The sequence below is a fragment of the Corella eumyota genome, chromosome 3 (genome assembly GCF_963082875.1).
Source record: "Corella eumyota chromosome 3, kaCorEumy4.1, whole genome shotgun sequence".
Classification (NCBI taxonomy): domain Eukaryota; kingdom Metazoa; phylum Chordata; class Ascidiacea; order Phlebobranchia; family Corellidae; genus Corella; species Corella eumyota.
In genome coordinates this window covers 8374044-8397222 of record NC_137492.1, presented here as the reverse complement: position 1 = coordinate 8397222, position 23179 = coordinate 8374044, and the positions used below count along the sequence as shown (strand labels likewise).

Below are 23179 nucleotides of genomic sequence, written 5' to 3'. Positions count from 1 at the left end.
AATTTGGTTATACAAATAAATTATTATCGTTTCGGACTAAAACCAAATCATTTTGCAAAACAGGTTGAAATGTAGACATAGTATATTGGGTAAAACCTATTTAATCAACATCTAAATGACATTGTTTGTATTCTTGAACTGTGTGATATCGTTTAAAGCAGCTGGCAGGGCAAAGATAAACCTTACATTTTTCGCAGTAATATTTTGTACTTCGTCGACCTAACTCTCGTTTTTTGTCTGAACAAACCGTACAATCACGAGATGTTCCCTTAGCAACAAAATGTCCGTCCATGATAATTCTGTGACGATGTTGCTTGGCAACCATTGTTTTTGGCAGCCGACTTTGCGACGATGATTTATCAATCGGTTCAAATCCAGTAAGTAATTCTCCACAAACATGCTCCATATAATGCCTTAAATCTAACTTCTTAACTTTGTTTTCTGACAATTGAGTCACTTGTAAATGCTGTAAGTAAGCTGTGTGAGAATTGACCATAGCCATTGTTGTTAAGCCGTCAAATATTCGAACATACCATTTTTTTGAACCGTGTGGAAAAGGATACAACTTCATTTCTGGGCCTGTTTTGGTCAAAGCACACTCGCTTATGGTCTTGTAGACAATTTGTTTGCTGGCAATATCTGCTTCAATTTCTTCTGTGGTTTTGTGTTTTGCTGGAGGAACTGGCTTGTAAAATTTGCAGAACACAGGCATTAGAAAATCAATAAGAGGCCGAATCTTAAATAAAGGATCGTATCCAAGTTGTCCCTTTTGAATATGCTTTCGATTGTCATTAAAATGTAAAAAACCGCGTATACAGTTAAACCGATCTCGCCTCATCACTTTTGAAAATCCCGGGGTTTCTGTAATCCAAAATGAAGACCAGTAATCAGTTATGTTGGGTTTTGATGATAGGCCCATAGCAAAGCACAGAGCCATAAATGCTTTCATTTCTTTTAAAGTAACAGGAGCCCAATTGCGATATTTTGACCGTGGTGATAATTGGCCTGAAGCATTTCGAAACTGATCAGCATATCGGTTGGTTTCTTCAACAAGAGTTGACCAGAACCATTCATTAAAATACAAATTAAAAAATTCCATTGGTTTGGGATCTGGCGTAAGATTGTACATTCTATAGTAAGTTTGGGGAAACCAAGTCATTAGAACTCCATCTAGTCCTAAAAGATTAGGAAATTTGGAAGCAAAAGATGAAACCTTTCCAGCATTTTCATGTTGAATGGTTGCTCTTGTTGTCCGACCTGATCTTCCCTTATATGCCTTTTTGGTTAGTTTTTGTCGCTTCTTTGGTGTGGGATCCACCCCAGGAACGGGGTGCATATGGTGGCCCATAACCCCAAAATTTCCCTGATTGCGAACATGGCCGTACATTTGGTTGTTTAATACATTTTGATTTGCTTCTGTATCACTGTCGTCACTTCCACTTGCATCTTCTGTAGATGAATTCTTATTCGCCATAATAAACATAGAAATCTCTTGGGGAGAAAATGCTCTTTTTGCCATTGTTTTTATTTCTTAGATTGTTGTTAGTGAAGTAGATTTGTACGTAAACCAGACTGCGTTACTTCTTGGTTTTGCTGGCGTAAATTACTCCAGAATCTAAATAATAATTTCACGGAGTTGTCTGAAACTGAAAGTTAATTTAAAAACCTCATAAAATATAATTAAAAATAAAAAAACTTTACAATTTTTCAGTTTAATTATTATTGCTAGGTTTAAACAGTTGTAACTGTCAGACTGTAAACAAACAACACATGACGAACCGCCAATTTTACTGCTCAAACTTTCCAAAACTCGAATAGAAATGCAATCAAGCGTAATAATAGGTAATAGGAGGTAAAAACGTTACTGAAAAATATAAGTGTGTACAAATAGGGGTTCTGTACAAATCGGTAAATTTTACTATATACTTTGTTTTAAATGTAAATATTTTAATTTTAAATTTAATTTATACGTTTTTTGAAATTGATAAAATAACATTACGATAATTTTTTTGATTTTTATGTAAGGCGTATTCGTATGTAGTAATGCTTTACTTTATTTTTCCAAATGCTCCGAAGTGTAAAAACGCACATGGTTAGGTGCGCCACGCGGTTAGAGAGCGATTTTTAAAATATAATGTCTTGAATTTAAAAAATAACAACTATTTTATATTTTTATGCTAAAATTTCTGAAATATAATATTTTTAATAAATGTAATATTATTTTATGTTGTATGTGTTTCTTTAATTAATAATTTGTGTTAAAAACTGCCCTATCAGTTTACTAAAATTTTGGATTTATAGTCAGATAGTAGTATAGAAACATACGACATTACCAGAAATTTGTTTTACACGCATGCTTAAATTTACACATACAACATTTTGGTAAATATTATCTAAACACTACACTACAATGTTGGCAGCGTGGTGTAGTGGTTAGAAAACTTCCTAGACTACGTGACTACATGAGGTCCTGGGTTCAATCCCGAGTGATCTCATGCCGTAATGCCTTTGAGTAAGGCGCTATAAACGGTGTGAACTCCTGATAAGCCAGCACCTAATCAGCAGCATAATTATCGGGCAATTATATTCTATAACATCCCAAACTGCCACAGGCAACTTGAGACTGGGTTGTGGTAACTGTTGTTACTCTATGTTTAGGTTGTGCATTCGACCTTACCACATCAAGGTAAAATAAATAAAAAAATTAGATGGTTTTGACAGGATTTATAATTAAACATTAAATTTATCTAAAAAAAACTCTTTTTTTGGTGAAAATTTTTACTAGAGATTCAAAGTTAAAAAGGGGGCATTTCATCTATAATACTTTAGCCAATAATAGATAATTTAAAAAACTTTAATACAAATCTATTTGTTATTTAGACTAAAGTTAAAAAATAATCTTGTTCAGTATTTAATAAAAATTAAATGGAGAGCGATTTCAATGATCCAAATAAAAACAAATTGCTTTTAAAAAGTGTAAAAGAAACAATAATTGACCCAAACTATGACATTGAAACTCACTGGATACTTAACTTTGATCATCCTTATAGTTACTTGGAATACAACAAATATAATGAAAAGCGAAATCAGCTGGCGAAAAATGTAAAATAAATAAGTTTATGTTTTTGTGAGTGGTTGCAACACTAGGCTTTGTATATGGTGTTACAAGTTTCATTTCAACTTTTTTTACCAAAAAAAAATTTATGAAAATTACCAATAAAACACTTATGTTATAATAATTTAAATATACACTATGTTATTATTTGGAAACATTTTAAGGTCAATTAATAAAAAGCGGTTTTAGAAAAAATATTAAAGTAGTAGCCTATTTATTTTAGAATCATTCAACACAGGAAAGGCTTGGATTTCTTCTTCTTCCGTCTAAATTTAAGTCGGCAACATATCTTTCACAACTTGATTACAAATTTATGAAAAAACTACAATCAATGGAATGTGGGTAAGTTTAAATATTTGTGTTAATTTTTAAATGTAATATTTAGTTAATTAACCCTAACACAGGTTTCTAAGCATTATACTCATGTACTAAACTACTAGTACTAGGTGTATGTATATGTTGTTTAAGTGTATGTATGTATTGTTTAAATTAGAAAAATGCTTAAAAATATAAACCTAATCTTTGCAATATCTTAAATGTTACAATTTAAAATTATTTTAAACAGTCCTTCACAAACTCTTGGAAAATTTGAAGAAGGTGTTGTATTATTTACTTCAATAGATGTCATTATGAAACTAGCAAGCTTCAAAAGGTTCCGGTGCCCTAAAGTAGCAGTATACAAGGTAATCCTGGTGATGTAAGGCTTTAAAATAGCAACAAGGGGTTTTATTTAAAAATATAAAGAAAATTTAAGATATGTATTTATAAAAATATATAATTTTGTTTTGTAGTTTATGCCTGGTCGTTCTAGAGTCAAGATGTGTGACTTTAATAATTGCTTTGACTACGAGCCAATTGATTCTATGTACGATAGTTTTTTACTTGAACTTAACAACAGTTTAGAAATTCAACAACTAAATCTTACTTATCAACTCCTTTTAACTGAGGTAGAAAACTTTCTGCTTAGTTGTTTTTGAAAAAAATTACATTATTATTAATATTTTGCTGAAATTCTTTACAAGAGAAGTAACCAGTGGCCTTGCTGTAGTAATTAGAACACTAGGCTTCATTACAATATGTCTCATTATGATTTTCACTGCTTTTGTATTAAAGAGTCTTTAACTAAGAAAATTTAGGTATACCAAGCTAAAAGCGATATAAGCAGTTTGGTAGCGATATAGGCAGCAATACTGCTATTATCTGAAGCTGCCAAAGCAAACTCAAGTCTCGGGTAAAAACAGCTAATTAGATAATTTAAACATTCCTAAATAATTTTGTATTACAATTTTTTTTATTTTTAAACTATTTTTTGTTTAGATTTTTCTCTATGACATTCAAGTCCATCAGAACAAAGGTATTAAATATGAGTTTGCAAGTAATTGTCCACGCCAGACTTCTCCGATAACCATTATAGATTTTGTAGCAAGACGACCATTCATGATCCCTAAAACAGTTTTAAAGAGAAAGGAGAGAGTTGTTTTGCCCAAAAATTCACTTTTTTGTAAGTTTTAGTTTCAAATACAATTCAGCTTTAATAAACATTTTGTTGGCATTCTAATTGCATAGACACATGGTTTAAAAATTTAATACAAATAAATAGGCTGTATATATATATACAATTACAAAAAAAAATTAAAACATCAGTTTATTTTATTTTTTATTAATATTTTCATTCTTGATTTTGGAAGGCTGACGTTTTACTACCCAGTTTTATGTTGCCTTTGGCAGTTGGATTTTATTAGGTATTTTGCCAGATAATTAATTTGTTGAATGCTTTTGGCTCGCAAGCGTTTATACAGTTTGTAGTGCCTTACTCAAGGTTGCTACAATACAAAAACAGTTCCAGTTGAATTAATGACCCCATGTTGTAAAGTTTAGAATTTTAACAATTACCACAAATTACTGTCCAACAATATAACTTTAATTTGGTATAGATGTGGCAAATTCAGTTCCTTGTCAGGGGAAAAGATTAAAACAAGTTGTTCCAAAAGGTTGTGTAGTAACCAGGCTTACACCCACTCAGTTTTATCAACCTGTGGAAAACAAACTAACAAGTCAAATATTCAACCCTACAGAAAAGCAACAAAAGCCGCCGAAAAAGGTAATTTAGTGGTAGAAGTCAAATTTCTGTAACATAAATATAAATAAGTAATAAACTTTTCTGGTGAATTGTAACATTTATATATATATATATATATAAAATAATATGTTCAATAGCAAAAATGTCCAAGAATGACCAAGCGGAAGGCTAACCAAATGACCCTTTCTTATCCTTCTACCATGAATAATGAAAACGTGGACCTGTTAGGCCAAGCTGCCATTATATCTGGTTTGTGTGGTGATACTTCAAACGACTATCAAACTTTTGATTTAACAGATTGGCAAAGAGAAGAAAGTTATTCCCTGAACTTACAAACAAATCAAGATCTTAATTGTCAAACTCAAGATGGCAATGTTCCCACATGCTCTAGGTACTTGTCACAAGAAAACAACAATCCTAAAATTAATGAAGATAATGATGTTTTTTCTGCTGTTGAAAATTTGGATCAGATTTTACTGGGTTTTGATGACCAATCTATGCTGTCCATGTGCAAAGATGCAGGTATGGACGTTAACAACAATATGTTAGCTCATCAGGAGAACTTAAATCCCATTCCTGTTACAGTATCTCAAAGCCCTTCTACTAATAACTCTGCTATTCAGTGTAACCAAAATCAAAAAGAAAATGTTAGTGTTCAAACCCAAGTACAAAGCCCTGTTTTAAAAACCCCAATTTTATCAGTGTCAGTACAAGCGAACATGAAATCGTGTACTAATGATAAAAACACCCAAACTTTTACCGATAACTTAATATCCAAATCCAATACATCGAAAATCACTAAGAAAAATGAAAATGTTTTTACTCTTCTGGACTCTCTACTTTCTGAATCCTCATCTAGTAATACAACACCTGAATTGAACCATAGGATGTCTTTTTCATCGATGCTAAACACACCAGACAATCTTTGTCATACGGAATCATTTCAAACAAGTCTTTTAGCAACGCCCCCAATTTCTAATAGCACAGTCGTCAATAACAATACTTCTATTGCTATGTCAACGCCTCATGTAACAAAAAGTCCATGCTTATCTGATGATGTATTAAATGCTGACGCTGTAACCCAATGTGAGCAGAATTTTAGCCCAAACTTGGAAGAAAATCCTGATTTCATATCTTCCTTAGACCCTACAAGAATTTTGAGATGTGGTTCACCTCGGGTAACACTAAATAGATGCACAACCATCTGTAATGAAAAACTAACAGTAAAACAGGCCCTAACTGAGTCGCCAAAAACAAGTAAAAAATGTCAAGAGGATTTTGTTGATAGTAGAATTGCAACACCACCAACAAGGGAACCTCATTTTAGCACTCTGCATCAAAAGAATAACAAATCTCAATCTCCAAGTTCTAAGGTTTCATTCTTTGGAAAATCAAAGATCTTTACACGTCGGCTTAGAAGTGCACCTTTGTGTAAGTATTTACTCAGGCAGGACTCAGAAGTTATTGTTCAATCCTTAGCAAATATTGAAGACAACATTTTTTCACTTAATCCTATGCCTATAAACAGAGAGTTGGACAAGGTTGAAGCTTTTTCATTTTTTGATGATGCCAAGCACAGAAAGGCCAATTTGTTTAGTTTGCAACATCCTAAGACAAATGTTTTCAGAAAGGAAAAAGATATTGATAAAAATAACACAAGATGCCTAGGTTTAACTTCTGTAACTAATACATGCTCTGAACTACAAGATAACTTGGTGATTATAAGCTCAACAGATCAACTAAGCAGTGATGGTATACCATCTTCACCACATCTGTCAAATAATGCTGTAAAAGGCACAGTTGAGCACAAAAATAAAATGCCAAGTTATTGTTTACAAGCTTTAACCAAAGAGTCTGTTTCGTGTGATTTAAATCTGACATCTCAGGAAGTATCACCAATTATTAAACAAACAAGTGTTGTTCAAGCAGATTCCTCTGATAAATTAATTCCAGAATCTAGTGATGTTTTTTATGGACAGTTTCAGTTGTATTCTTCTAATCATACCCCAGCACATTCATGTGATGAAAAAACTGCTAAAGAGCCTCAAATACTTATAAATCAGAGATTACTAACAACTAATAAAGATAATATTAATGAAAAAGCAATGAAAACAACATCTTCTCATGTCACACCATGTAAAACAGCAAATGTAACAGTTCCTACAAGTAGTATAATAGCCGAACAAACTCTGAATGCTACTAGCAAACAAAATAAGCTTGATAAAACAACAGAACAACTAACCAAGTCAACATTTGATGTCCCCGACAAATTATTGCAAAATGTGACTACTGGCATACCAAATTTATCTACATTACCCAATGTAAATCAATTAACTTCACAGAGTTTATCAAGTAAAGAAACTTTACAAAATTCATGTAATAATCACAATTTGCAAAGCATGCGTACTGAATTGTGTGATAAGCCAGCAGAAAATGTAACATCAAACAAAACATTAAAGGAGAACAAGCAAAATCTATCAACAAATCTTTTAAAATCATGTAACGAAGCCAGAAAGGAATTAAAATGGAAAAGTGACCAATCCAGTTCTAGTGATATAAATGATTGCCAAAGAGATGACGATTTTTTACAAGTTGATGAAGATCAAAATCAAACACCCAACCAACATCCAATACTTAATATAAATAATGATCAAATGCTTTGTGATGTAAATAACAAACATCCTTTGAAAATAAAAAACAATTCACTAGATATGGAGTATTCTAATATGTCAAAAAATTCAATTTTATTGATTCAAGATACACCTTGTACCAGTACAAATTTATCTACAAAAATATCTGAAAATGATGACCAGTTTAAATTTATATCAATTGAAAATGCAACTTTGATGGAAAATTCAGCTTCAACACAAAAGTTGGTAAAAAAAGCCTGCAACTTGAAAGATGCAAGTGGGATTTTCAATAGAACTGACAAGGGATGCATTTGTAAAAAAAAATGTAATTCAGTTAGTTTGGAAATACCAAACAATGTACATGAACAAAACAATTTGCCATTAAATGAAAATTTGGTAGTTCCGAAAAATCTTAAAATTGATGTCTCTAAATTACAAAATAAATCAAATAGACTTTCTTCTGGAGATCTAGACATACAAACATCAAATAAACTGTGCACCAAATATGAAGAAAATCTCGGAAATCTTGACAAAAAATCTCCTGAAAAGAAAGACATTACTGCCTTTGAATCTGTTGTTGAAAAATGCCAAGACCCTCTTGTTTCCCAAAACAGGGATGTTTTTGACTCTACTTTAAAGCTAAGCTCCATAAGTAATACAAGCAATTCAAGATCTTTGCCTGAAGTTTTTTCTTTGCCACTGCAGGACAATAAATCACCTTTAAATTTGTCAAATCGCCAGAAAAATGAGTGTAAAAACGACAGTAACAAAACAGGAATAGAACCCACTAAAATTAAGTTGAAACTTGATTGTGATAAAACTAAACTGAAAAATTCTTTGCTAGGAATAAATAAAGCTATTCAGCCTGTTTCATCATCCCATAACCCAATAAATTTTGTTTTTGTTCCAACTAACAAGAAAGAAAACTTTTCAACGAAATTGTCAACAAAATGCATAAATACATCAATCTCTCAAAACGATGCACATACTCATAACAGTTTTTTAATGTCTTCTCCAGACACTGCATCCAGTTTATTAAGTCCACAAAGTGCGACAAGCAAACTTCAAAAGAAATTGTTTTATGGCTATCCATTAATAAGATCTCGAAAAATAACACCACGCAAGATTTTAATGACCTCAAATACTAGCTTTCTTCAAATTGATCCAAGATTAAAACTCAACAAACCTCACAGTAAACCTATCAACCTAAAGAATGTAAAGTGGTTTGAAAATTTGTTAAAAAGTTTAGATCAAAAAGAAAATGCGAATGCTTTAGATATCAATCCTATGTCTATGTATCGCATTAATCTTTTATTAAACAAGAAGAATGACTGTTGCCAATCCGTTTTTGCAGAATGCGGAAATGATGAAGCCTTGCAAGCTCTTATTCCCTTTTCCTCTGATGGTTGCAAAACTCCTGCTAATCTAAAACAAAGTTGCAACATGACTTCGAATGATCGAGTTAATTTGTTTAATAAATGTAAACTAAACAAGACACCTGAATTAGATTGCAGAAATTCTGAAAAATCAAAACCAAAAAATCAAAATGAACCAATTGTTAATTGTTCACCAATAAATGTAGGAGCACCTACTGGCAAAACCCAGGAAGAAAAATCCACTAACAAAGGCACCAAAACTAAAACAGCATCATATCACAAGTTAATGTCCACATGTAGAGGTGGTAATAAGGTTGCTAATATAAGCAGCAATGTAGACCGATCAACGAAATCTTACTTGGATGGTATCAACTTCAGTGCTTATGATGAGCTCGGTAATAATGATAATGCTTACAAAAAGAAACAAAAATTATGTTAAAACTTTAGACGAAAGGTAATATATATTTTTTTATAATATTTTTATATTTGATGTAGAAAGGTCAACTTAAAGACCTAAACATAGGGTTACATTTGTTACGGCGGCCCATTTCCGAGTTGGCATTAGTAGTTTTGCATATTATTAAGAATTTTGCCGAATAATTAGCCAGCCATTTGGTTTGGTAAGGCCTCTTAAATCCACCAATAACTAACTCAGTGACTGTAAATATTTACAATTCATACAAAAATAAATTTTGCCAAAATAATTTTAAAACTTCCCTTTTAGCGTTCCATTATCAATTGATCACAGTTGATGGATAATGGGCAATATACATTTTGTTGTTTTGAAAATTCTTTAATTACATTAATTTTCAGGACAATTACCAGAACTGGTAAAGACAATTTAGTGTATTGGGGTTTAAAAAAATGGTAAAAGGGAATTTATTTAACACAATTCTGCAAAGATTAGTATTGTTTTATATTTTATTTTTTTTATAATTTCAACATTACTTCTTTTAGAAACTGATTTTGTTATTTAAGGCTTTAAATTACGTTTACCAAAAATATAAGTTTTATATTTAGATTTTTTTACGTCATTTTAATTTCAACATTTTGTTGTTAAAATTGTAACCTTTATTTAATTTTGTAGTAAAATTAGTTAGAATTGTTAGTTTTCTTTCGTTGTTCATCATTCCATTCTATTTTTCGTCCAATAGGCTGCCAAATATTATTGCAGTGTTACGACTTCGTTCTTATAATGCCACTACCAGTTCTTTTTCAATAAAAAAAAAAAAAGTTTCTTATTGAAAAAATTGCTAATAGATTTTATTTATTTTTGTTAGATGAAGTTGCTATTTAGTTTGATTATTTTTTTTACTAAACAGACTATTTTAAAATAACAAACAGTTCACACTAGTACTATAGCAGTTAAAAATATTGTTTTAAATGAAAATTAGAATATAAAATATTTGCATACCTATCATTATTACCATTTCCATTTTCTATGACGTCACAAAACAAGAACCACATTTTATCTAAATTTGCTGCTAGGAGTTTAAAATCAATTAAAGAAAAAAATAGCAGTCGCAATGACAAAAATCTGATAATGGTGGGTAATTCTGATTTCCGGGGAAGGGAATATCTTGTGGACAGCAGTTTGGCCGAAGAAGCTGTAGAATGTCGTAGAAACGGGTACGTTTTAACTGGGAAGTTTTTAGGCCAGGGTGCTTACGCCAAAGTGTACCTGGGACAAGCGATTCCTGACAAATTGAAAAACAACTTTAAACTTCAAAAGTTCGCTTTAAATGGATCAAAAGATGTTAAGGTATAAAACTTGGTTATTTTCAAGTCTGCGTTGATTAAATGTTGTATTTCTGGTCTTGTTTTTTGTAAAATGCTGTTTACGCGAAAGGTTGCGATCAAAATTATCAGCACTTCGTCAGCACCTGAAATTTACATCACAAAATTTTTACCCCGCGAGGTTGCTACTATGAACAGATGTTACATGCACTCAAATGTTGTAAGAAATTATAATTAAGTCTATTTTAGTAACATTTTATGCAGTTCCTTAACAGAATTGCTTGTACTTTGTTAGATACAGTTATTCGATGTATTTGCGAGTCAGAAACGCGTGTATTTGGTTTTGGAATACGCAGAATGTGGAGACTTACTAACCTACGTGAACCAGTGCTATGCACACAAGTCAAAAAACTGCCTCAGTGAAGACAACGCTAGAATGATGTTCCGAGATATTTTAGCGGGAGTTCATTTTATTCACTCACGTGGTGTCGCTCACAGGTACAAAATGGCAATATTAAGTAACTGATAGCTCACCCGTTAGCACGGTTAAGCGGTTAATGGATTAAACTATAGGTCAAAAGGTTTCAAGTTCTAGCCGCACCAAAGCCACACTTTTTTTTGTATATATATTTATCCTTGATGTGAGAAAGTCGAATGCGCGACCAAAACATAGAGTAACATCAGTTACTCCGACCCAGTCTGGAGTTGCCTTTAGCAGTTTGGAATATTAGATTATAATTGTCCAGTAATTATGCTGTTGATTAAGTGCTGGCTCAGCAGAAGTCCATACCGTTTATAGCGCCTTACTCAAGCGCGCTACAGCATGAGAGCAGTAGGGATTGAACCCACGACCTCATTGTGGTGTAGCAAGTGTTGTTACCACTACACCACCCATGCTAGCGCGCACACCCTATCTTAATAAAAATACAAAACCATATCACTTTTTGGTTAAAATAAAACGATGGCTTTGGATATTTTTTCTTAACGCCAACTTGATTTAAGTAACCCATTTATATTTTATATCGATGTGATATTCCAAGAGTTTTAAATTTTAAAATTGTGTTTGATAATAGAGATCTAAAATGCGAAAACGTGTTGCTGGCCAAAAACAACCAGGCAAAATTAAGTGACTTCGGTTTTGCTGTTCAACCCAGAGCTAACCGAGATTTACTTAAAACCCATTGTGGAAGTTATGCATATGCACCACCCGAGATTCTAAAACAACAAAAATACGACGGCAAGATAGCAGATTTGTGGAGCTTGTAAGTAAAGAACTACGTTTAGATATAGTTAAACAATAGTATGTTATTTTTAAACACATTTTTGTAGCATATAAAGTTGTTTATGCGTAATGTCTTAAACCTATAGCTAGTTATGTTTTATTAATGTTCATTCATAAATTCTAAATTTCAGGGGAGTTATTTTATTTGCGATGGTAAGTGGCGGTCTTCCATTTAAAGAATCCAATGCAAAAGCTGTCTTAGGGGCAATGAAGAAGCCTGTTTATTTCAAGGGATATCTAACTAACGGTATAAACATGTTTTAAACTTATGACCGGTGTGTTTTTTTTGTAAAAATTCAAAAAAAAATTTGAATAATAAACTGTTGTACGCAGATTGTAAAGATTTAATTAGGCGTTTGCTAAGAATAAAACCTCAAAAGAGAATTACTCTTCGAGAAGTTTTTTCTCACCCTTGGATCAGAAAAAATCCTCACATTAAACTTAGCGACGAACAGGTTTGTTAGTTGTTCATCCATGCAAAAAATTTCTCAAACTTCAAGCTGATGTTTTTATTTTTCTTTCAGGCATTTGGTGATGCTAGACCACGTGACACTTCTCCGCCAAATTATCTACTTGATTCGGGGCAAAAGGACTTGAGGATAGATGGCAAGAACAAAACTATTAAACTCATTTTAAACTATATTTATAATTTTTCTTTTTTTAGGTGCTTTTGACAACCCGGACAACGTACTAAAATACATCCGAGAGCGCATGGAAAATATAGGTCACTTGCGTAAACATAAATCAAAAAAACTCGAAGAAACCAATTCCAAGCCAACCAAGCCAAATATTCTTGAAAATATTTTGAACATAGATTTACCGCCAGAAATAAACTCAAAGCCAGCTGAGATATCTTTAAGCATTCCCAGGCCGAAAGGCTCGCTTCCTAAACCCCATTCATCCCTTATTCAAGCAAGAAAAAGTATCTATAATACTTTAAATAACACCGGTCCTACAGGTACAATAAAACAGGCAGTTCGACCAATCGAACTAGATAAAGAAGAAATTATAGTCTGCCCTAATTCTGCAAAAACAACACTGCCTAGTGTCAACGATTTTACAAAACCTAATGGAAAATTCCAACGTAAGTTTTAGATATTTTTATTGTTTCTATTGCATAAAAAAAATATACAATGATTGAACTTTTTAGAGTCAAACAATATAAAATCTCCACTTAAACTGATTTACGAACGTAAAAATCTGCTTGGAGAAGTAATACAGGAAGGCGACAGCAGAAAAATATCTCCAAAGCCAAAACAGAAATTGTTCAAAAGAATCGATAAACCTGGGGGTGAAAGGTCAATGACATCACCAAAAGTTATCAACATTAACATAGATCAAGCCGACGCAAAGCGGTCATCTGTTAACAATTTTAAAGATTTCAAAAAGTTGGATCAAAATATGATTAAAAAGGGTATTAGTTAATTTAGTTTTGTTATTTTTATTCAAAGAGGTCGATTTTACTGTTAACCAGAAAGTATATTATCTTTGTTTTGCGCACGTTACGACTTAAAAGCAGTGCGGATCGAACCTTAGACCTTACTTAGGGATTTTTATAGTGTATATTAAATAAAAAGGAAACTTTTTTTTATTGTTGTAAAGCAATAAAGCCAAATTATTGTTGTTTTATTAGATCACACAGTTAAATTTTCGCAACGAGCTGGAGCCATGTCAGTTCCCTTAAAAAATTTTATTCAAGCCCAATGTCTATTGGAAAGTGATCCTGTTTCACCTCTGAATGTAAACAATGCTGGATCAAATGCTGCAAACACGTGCTACCCCGAAAGTAAAGTTTTGTATTTAGACTGTCAAACTGCGAAGTATAATATGACATGCACGCATGGTTTTAAAAAGAATGTTCCCAACAAAAACCTTTTTGCGAAACCACAATGTCATACAAAGTTAAAGCCGCACAGTCCTACCAAAAAAGATCTAACTTACAGTGGAGACATTCGATTAAAGACTAAACTACATTTGTCTAAGAAGCCAACTTTAGAGAAATCACCATCCCCGCCTAAACTTCGTAAGAATGCCCACGCCATTACAAGTACTAGCCCGCAGGCTCCACATTTCACCAACGTCGGAGGAAGAATGCATTTTCACCAACCCCGGCAGCTTTACGAGAGCAAGCAAAGTAGCACCGCTGCACAACTAGCGTGGGTGGAAAAGCAGAACGCCCCGGCGTCCACACGAACGGTCAACTTTGCCGATTTTCCTCAAAAGCAGGAACCAAGTCCACCTGTTAAAAGTCCTACTAAAGGTATAAGATACAGTGAACATTATGATGCTGTGCAGCGATCGAAAGGGGTATCCAGTCGCGCTAATAAGGCTGTGAGTCCCGTGCAAGGTAAATTACTAGCCAGACGCTCCCAGACTGTGAAAAACATTCTTCAGTCGTTGGAGAAACAGAGAAAGTTACAGAACTCGACTTGGTTCAATCATGTCACCTCTCCTGTTGTCCAGCCTTGCGGTGACATCGACTTGGTGAACAATCGACATAATATTGTTTTAAGAATGTGTAATGATAGATGAAAATAAAAATACATGATTCGATTGTGTTCGTGATTTTTAAAATTTATTTTGTAAAAATTAAAAAAAATAATAATACGAAAAAAACATGGCCGGTAGAGTGCGCCACAAAAATTATTTCTTTTGTTTATTGATTTCCTAGTATGGTGTCTGGTAATGTGGCGACCTGGTCATGGCGTCGGACTACGGGCCTAAAAGTTTCGGGTTCGAGCCGCACCAATGCCACACTATTCGCCCTTGAGCCCGGCGTTTACTGATAGCTCAAAAAAAACATACCCTTACCCAACAAAATACACAAAGAAAAAGGTTGTTTACTAACATCAGTCTAGTTTTTAGGCTTTTTTTCCCTTTAAACTATAAATTTCTCTGTGACATATTTTATAATTTAATCCAAGCTTTTCTTGCAACATTTTCATGCGGATTACAACACGGTTAATAATTTATTTTCCTTTTGAACACCAAGCAATTATATCGCAATGTATATTGCATAGGCAAACATTTTTAATATTGCGCAGCAATAATCAATCTAAAGTATCGCAGATCTTTAATAATTTATTTTCACTTTTTTATTATTATTTCTTTTTATTTCTTTTAATAAAAGATCACGCTATTAAAACGAAAAAAATATTTAGAATTAAATTGATTTTATGCCAATCTAATATTCGACAATTTAAAATTTATCCCGGCAAAATACAATCACAGAAACATTAGTAAGCCACAGAATGCTTTAATACAGTCGTAATGGACTTTTTATTTAAATAAATAAATAAAACTATCCGATACCCGAGTGAAGTTTAATTTTATTATTGCAATAATACACAAAATTTAACATTTCGTACAAAATCTTTAAAAATGAAGCATAAAAACAAAACAATTAGTAAACCTCGACAAAGCGCGCGTAAGTAATCTGTTTATGCACGCCCTTTATGACGTCATACTACATATGAGATGTTTTGGCATTCGGGTATTTTGTTTGTAATGTTTACATCGTAATTCGAGCGTAACCGGGTTTTCAAAAAAAAAAGAAAAATTTATATTTTTTGTTGATTTAGTAAGTATTGACATGGAGTAATTTGGAAGGATTACGATTTGTTTTTGTCATTTTTTTACAAAACACGTGCTTATTAAATTTGAAATTTGTGTTTTTATAAATTTCACGCAATTTCTTAACATTTTGCAATTTTTAATATATTTTAACACTTAAATTCACATTTAAAACTGACAAACTGGACTGGTATCAACTTATACGTTACCTCTTTCTTTGTGTAACTACCTTAGGCCCCACGTATCCCTATTGGTAATGGAACAATACAACTGTATGCATGTGGGCGATAGAAAAGCGCTATGCATGATAAAGCATTAGAGCATATTTAAGATTTCGGTAGCGCAATCGGTCAATTTTTGAATGTTGTTAAACATGTCGCGCCGCAAGCAGCCTTGTCCGCAGCAAGTACAGGATAAAATTATTATCACAACGATCCAAGACAATTCAATGTATGTGGATTGTGATGCGGGTGTGAATACGCGTGAACTGGTAATGAGTACGCAAAAAAGAGTGAAAGGTGTAGCGACTTGTTATAATTTCACAAGCCTAAACGGCGATCTAAAAGCAACCAGTAGAAATATGATATCGACTGAAGAAAATACATCGGGGGCTGAGCGAGAATCGGCGGGGGCTAATGCAAAGTTTTGCCACTACACTGACGAGAACTTTTCAATGTCTTCTGAAAACGATAACAAAAATGCAGAAGACAAAAATCAAGAAATTCAAGCTCCAAAACGCGAAAGTAGTAAGTTACTAAGTTTATTACCTTTTCTACAAATTTTTGTAAATAATAACTTTAAATATTGAATAAATGTAGCTATTTAAAATAACTAAATAAAAACGGAAGAAAGGATTATATGGAAATGCCAGGTAAATTAAAAGACTAAATAGCTTAAAAAAAGCTTTATCATTAAGCTATTGCAATTTTAAAATTGGACTGGCGGGCTGCTGCATTTCTGTAATTAACTGCCGAGTTCTATCAAGGGCTAAAGGAGAGAAATGTTTAGTTGCTATAGCTTATGCTATGCGCCATATAGAGTGACCGCTGCGCACATAAAAAGATGACATTATAAACCACATTAAATATTCATACTCATCATAAATTCGGTCCGGTATCTTTCTTGTTAAACTTGTAAACCTTAATTCAACGACACTACTTTTAAAATAATCCCGCCCTTTCGATTGGACGTATGCATATATAGTGACGTCATTTTTTCTGGTTTAGATAAAGGAATTATGAAATTACATGCATTCATTATTTAAAAAGGGTGTCCTGGAAGTTATTTAAACCGGAGATATTTTAATTTTAATATTTGCGTATATTTTTGTGCACTGGCCTAAATTATAACACATTTAATATGAAAGTAAATTATTTTGTATTAACCTATTCCATATGCATCTTACTAAAAATGTAAGCAAATTACACAAATTTAATTAATTTACAAAAACTCATAAATATCGTCAGACCGTAAAAACATTCATAAAATATTTAAATTTCAAAAAGCATTATTTAAATAGCAATGCCAGTCAATAAGCATTAATCTATCACTGTTACATTTCGTATATCCCAACAAATAATCGATGTCAGTTGATATAAAAATTGCAAAAAAATACAGTCCGTCACACGACTTGGCCGCCGAATGATGGATAATAAAAAGAATAGTTTTATAAATGAGAATAATAAATTTTTAAATCCGTCGAGCAATAAAATATTTTGCTAGATGATTGAAAACTTTCCGATCATCATAAAACTCGAATATTTGATGACAAATTTGAATAATGAGCTTGGGGGGTTGGGTCTAGCATTTATATTACTTTTATTTGGGCGGTTTAACTACTAGAATACTTATACATATACAATTTGGTATAATAATTCTATCTAAATTTATTTAAAAAAATAATGGGTAATTTTACTTTTTGATTAATAAATAAAATATCTTTATTCTTATAAATGAATTTAAGTAAATCCAAAAATTTAAAAAATATTTTAATAAAAAAATATAGTCAACTTTATTCAAAAAAAAATTTTTTTTCTATTATTTTTTAAATTTTTTTTGTAATTTTACATAAGGCGACGGTTAATTATTATATATACAAATAATATTTAAAATTATGGAGATTTTTTATTTAGCGTCTTTTGACATTTTCTTTTATTATTTATTTTCAGACATTAAAGTTTTTTATTTTTAAATTTTTCGTTTAAATTTTATTTAGCGACGTTTAATAAAAAATTTAAAATTGGACTGAATATTTATGCTACGCTATGTGATGTGCAACGTACATAAGAAAATTAATATTCGCGCCTGCCAAATTTTCAAATTTCACGGCACCAAAAAATTCCGCTTTATTTTAGGTTTTATTGTTTGACTGTTTATAAAAAAGAACAAAAATATTTTTATTTTTTGAGCTTAAAGTATTTGTTATTGGATTTTTATTCGAAATTACTCAAGTTTAACCATATGCGCTTGGCCTATGCGCCCCAATGTATAATTTAATATCGGGGACTATTTTTAACAGTTCAAAATAAATTTTGGGGATAATCCACAGAATATTAATTTACATACAAAGCTGCAACTTATTATTAAAACATGCCATATTTATTATTTTTGCCAAATTATATGTAAAAAATAGATGAATAATATTTAACTAAAATGTAAAGAAATTTCGTCATAAAAAGGAAGAAAGATGTAGTCACTATATTTTACTAATTATACTATTAGACTTTTTTCGTTTAGTAGTTGGTATTATGTTTATAGAGGCAATTTTAAATGAGAACGTTATAATATATTCTGTATAGTTATTCAATTAACGACGACGGTTGATGCTTTATATTTTCTTTTGAATTCGGCTATCACTGTGCTAACCGATATAATACGCGCTATTAAGCACTCAGCAATTCTATCCATTGCGCCCTATTCACGTATGAAAATCTATACCCCTGAGATACACTGGTACTAAGCATATTGGTTAGTAATGTGACATCATTTTCGGTCTTCGTTGCTTTTAATATCGCTTGCAGGTGACAATAGGCACGATAGGTAAGTTAATTGATCGCCAGCCAGCGTCTATGTTTTTATCTTTACAACTTCTTGCGCTAATATATTGAATAGATAACCGGTAATTCGACTCCACAAACAGGGTCTTCTGTTTTTTTGAATAGTAAGTGCCTTCGATTTAATAACTTCACGTTTTTATTGAAATTTCGTCACTTTGTCGCCAGCCAGTTGCTTTTATACAGAATGTAATGCCAGACACCAGCGCACGTGACGCGAGATATTTCGGACAGATAACATTTTTTGCACTAATTCCCATCATAACATCACTGTTTGGAAGTAGTGCAAATCCGCTCTTTAGAGTTTAAAAATTGTGGAAAATTTTGTGACGCATTATTTTGGCTAATGGTTAAAAAAATGACCAAACAATAAAAAATAAAATATTGCAAAAAATATTAAATATTAAAAATTGTTAAATTTAAATAGTTTATTTAAAGATTTCACAAATGACCCGTGTTACCAATGCTTTTATGTTTTATCATATTTTATTGTCACTATACGACAATGTATTAAAATTAACATTGTATCGCTATTTGGTCTACATATAAAATATCAAAGAAAAATTCGAACCGAATTTGATACATACTAGTTAGTTTTACATTGCATACTAACATCCGTCCAGTTGTTTAGATATAACACGTTAGTGTAAAAGCAAAATTTAATTTGCGACATAAAAAAATAATAAACTAATTTTTTCAAGAAACAATACTAACGTAATTTAAGTTAAAAAGGTACATTTATGAATTTATTAGTTTTTCCTTTCTATTTTAAGCTCTAAATGACTGACATGAAAAATAAATGCATATTTCTTTTCTTAAATTAATAATGTGCAAATAAATTAAAATTCTGCGCTGTAATTTTTAAACATCCGCTGCCTATACGCATTTTAGTTTACAAAAATTGATTTTTAGAAGTTAAATTAAATATTAAATGCCTTAGACATAAAATAAATATGAAATAGTAAAAGAGTTTTGTCTTAAGTTTTTGTCATATTCAAAAGAACCCAAGTTTAATCAATTTTCAATTGTGTTCTTTTTGTTTACAAAAAAATGGCTTTTAAAACCAGATACAAAAGTAATCTGTAAATAAACAAGTTTATTAATAACAAAAAGATACCAATTTAATTTTAAAAACATGTTTTTAATGACAGACATCTTTCAAAAAGGTATTCTTATTTTTACCGCGGGGATTAAAAATGGTGTCAATGTAATCAACTTTATTTATCATCTGTACCAATTTACTCAGAGACAAGGCCAGCTTTTAATCATCATAATTCCATCGTGGCCTACTAAAGCCCATAGTAAACAAATTTGTTTTATTTAATCGTTAAATAGTTTGATGTCCGCTAAATTATACAATCAAAAGGCGCTGTAATAAAAATCGAACATACCTTTACTGAAGAAACCCCAGAGGTAATCAAACCGATGCGACAATAAAAAATCAATTGGTCGACAATGGTCTTGTTAACGACAAGCCCATGTCTTTAAATTAAGGTCAATATTATTTGCTTGCTCTGAATTTTGTTGCAATTTGATGTTGCAGCATTAGTTTAAAAAAAAAACTTGAAAAAAACGGCCTGCAAAGTTTTGTTTAAACTGCGCTTTGTCAACTATGTTTAGCAGCCATCTCACGGTTACATTCAATAAAGACTCCAATAAATTAATTAGTAATCGCTGCTCTTGGTTGGATGTTTTTGTTTACCTAAAACTTTCAAATCTCGCTACTTCGTTACACGGTCAAGGTGTGAACTTGAGCTGTTTGTAACAAACAAAAGGCCAATGCGAAGTCTGAGGGAGCGCATGTCATCAAAGAGTTTCGCAATAACTTGCCAGCCAATCTGGAATAATCATGCCGGGATATTGGCCGAAAGGCGAGCAGGCATATTTGTCATAGAAATCGCAAGCGTTCTGTAAGAGAAAAAGGCGTGCGCGCAAGATGTTTTTCTTTAATTTTTCTAATAATCTGGTGCGACATAACTCGGCGTGTAGTAAATCATTGCGGGCATATCAATGCGCGTTTCACCTCTGTAAAAATCAGTTTGGTTAACACTTCAGCAAAGCAGGGCTGCAGTTTTGTAGTTTTATATCAAGTTTATGCAATTACTTGTTTTTTACAACATTTGGTTATTACTTAGTTTTAATGTATAGCAGTTGTTGAAATATTGTGTTAAATAAAGTATCTAAGGCAGGAAGAAACCGACAACAGTTAACTATTGAATAATACAGGTACCTATTAATAATATACAATGTGTAAATATGATTATACAAAGTCTAAAAGTATTTCTTATATCAAACTTCTACTTGTTTTATTTATTTAAATATAATGTTTAAATGTTGTTTGTAATAACGATATAACTTAGATATTTTAAATTTATGTTTTTATATCTGGACTTTATCATATTTAAAAGGATCTTTTGGCGTAAACAGAGAATATAGGTTTGTTAGTTAAACTACGCATAAAACTAAACTAGGAGCGTCCAATTTAACTGTCGATGGTTTCGTAAATTCTCAAAATTTATGCGCATTACGATATTATGCCAACATAAGAATATATGCTCCACTGGACCTAACCACGCTACGGTCATTCTATGGGGCAATCAATCTATTATAACATGATTCATTTAGTTTGGAAAATATTTTTAAGTTATTTTAGCTTCTGATGACGTTTTTAGTTTTTTGTTTTTTAACACAAAAGATTTTGTAAACACATTTATACTCGCTCATGAATATAAATGTCAAGACACACTTTTGGATAGCTACTAAGCTAATTAATACAGATAAAGGCTCCATGCTTTTGTGTCTCACTTAATTTTGTGTCTCACTTATACCCAAAATAAATCTTCCCAGTCTATATGCTTTTGTTTATAGTTGATCTGTTTTTTAATTATACACATTATGGGTCATCAACAATATGCGTCATATGCGGTGAATTTCATATCTAATATTTCACAGTGTTTTATTTTGTTAGTTTGTTATTGTTGTAAATTAAGAAGCCGTGGGTCCTGAGTAAGCGGTAAGGCTGACTCACGTTTTGGGTAGATTATTAATTTTGGCATTTTGGGGTTTAACGCGCTCTTGAGTAATATTTAATTACCTTAACACAGTTAATCGATGCATCCACATAGCGTAAGATGGCGCTGTCTGGTTTTTAAATTACTTAATATTTTTTGCGTTGTCTGGTTATGGCGTTTGGTTCAGACTGATTTTTTTCAGAATTTTTTAACTTTATTTTTTGTGATATTTTTGAGTAAACGAGTGAAAGCGATAATTTTAAATTAGGTGGTGGTGCGAAGACGCTTAAAACAATCGATTTGGCTGGCGATAATATTCTTTGCGCTCACCAATAACACCGTCCGATTGGATTACTGATAAGAGGGGTTTATACATCTTCCGTTGGCTAAATCTAGTCATGCTTAACTACAGAAACAACCTAGTTTTTTTCGATTTTCGTGTTTTAAACTCCTTTGCTTTACGGGTGATTGACCAAATCGTTTCACACTGGACAGGCGAAACCAGTTTATCTTCTTCACGTGTGCTGTTATGAACCCTAGAAAATATCAGTCGACGTTGCGATCGCATACGCCTTTGTTTGATCGCATATCTTCATATCAACTCCGCGCATAGATGCATCATTTCGGCCGAAGTCCATTCGCGTTAGAAAGGCCTGGCACAATAGAAACCCAGGTTTCTGATTCATTGGCCCGTCAAAGCTCGAGCTTAGTTTACATTTAAGTCCCAGTTTGTAGTTAGTCACCCAACCTCATACGCCTAGTTGACATGTTGATATGCAGTAGGTTTTTATGGATATTTTCTGCATAGTCCCACGCTAAAAATAATCTTATGTTGTTGTTTGTGTGTAAGCCTAATTAAAATTGCAACTAATTTTCTGATGTTAAGTTTAGGCCTTTTTAGGCAAGACGAACTGTTTGTTATGTTGGAAGCATACCTGTTTATTGAGTACATATAATATAACCACCATTGCATGTTCTTTGTTGGTTTAATTTTAGCCCTTTATTGTATAAACTTGCAGAGACATGGGATTCAATTAAATACCTTGTAACATAACGCTAAGCAAGGCGTGCGAAATATTTTTCGAGGCTTTGTTCCCGATGTATTGTGTACGTGCAATAAAGCACCCTGGGTTTTATTCATAACCTTCCAAGTGGAGTTATAACAATGGACCTGTTTGCAAAAGCAACATTGCGAACGGGTTATCTGACGTTAGTAACTAATTATTGTTACAGAGAAACACATTTTTGGGTATGTGCAATGCACGCATTTCCTATTAAATTACATTTCTCAAAAGATATAAACGCGTTTCTATTATTTTTTT

The 23179-nt window shown here is 32.1% G+C and overlaps 2 protein-coding genes across 5 annotated transcripts in view; one reads left to right on the top strand and one right to left on the bottom strand.

Moving 5' to 3' along the window:
- The window catches only part of LOC145746259 (ATP-binding cassette sub-family D member 3-like), a 51494-nt gene that overhangs the window by 22482 nt on the left and 5833 nt on the right, over positions 1-23179 (top strand). The window contains exon 1 of one of the 4 annotated variants that reach the window (XM_082564498.1): positions 16221-16539. The exons of 1 other annotated variant lie outside the window; for it this stretch is intronic. In XM_082564498.1, the coding sequence (XP_082420624.1) occupies positions 16242-16539 (298 nt within the window). In that variant the 5' untranslated portion in view covers positions 16221-16241. Of the gene's footprint in view, positions 1-16220; positions 16540-16636; positions 16665-20375; positions 21073-23179 lie in introns of those variants that run through there. 2 more of the 4 variants (XM_082564500.1, XM_082564501.1) reach the window with 2 other exon arrangements.
- LOC145744811 (uncharacterized) lies at positions 73-1792 on the bottom strand. The gene has a single exon (XM_082562760.1). It carries the CDS (start codon positions 1517-1519, stop codon positions 101-103), a length of 1419 nt encoding a protein of 472 aa, XP_082418886.1. The 5' UTR covers positions 1520-1792; the 3' UTR covers positions 73-100.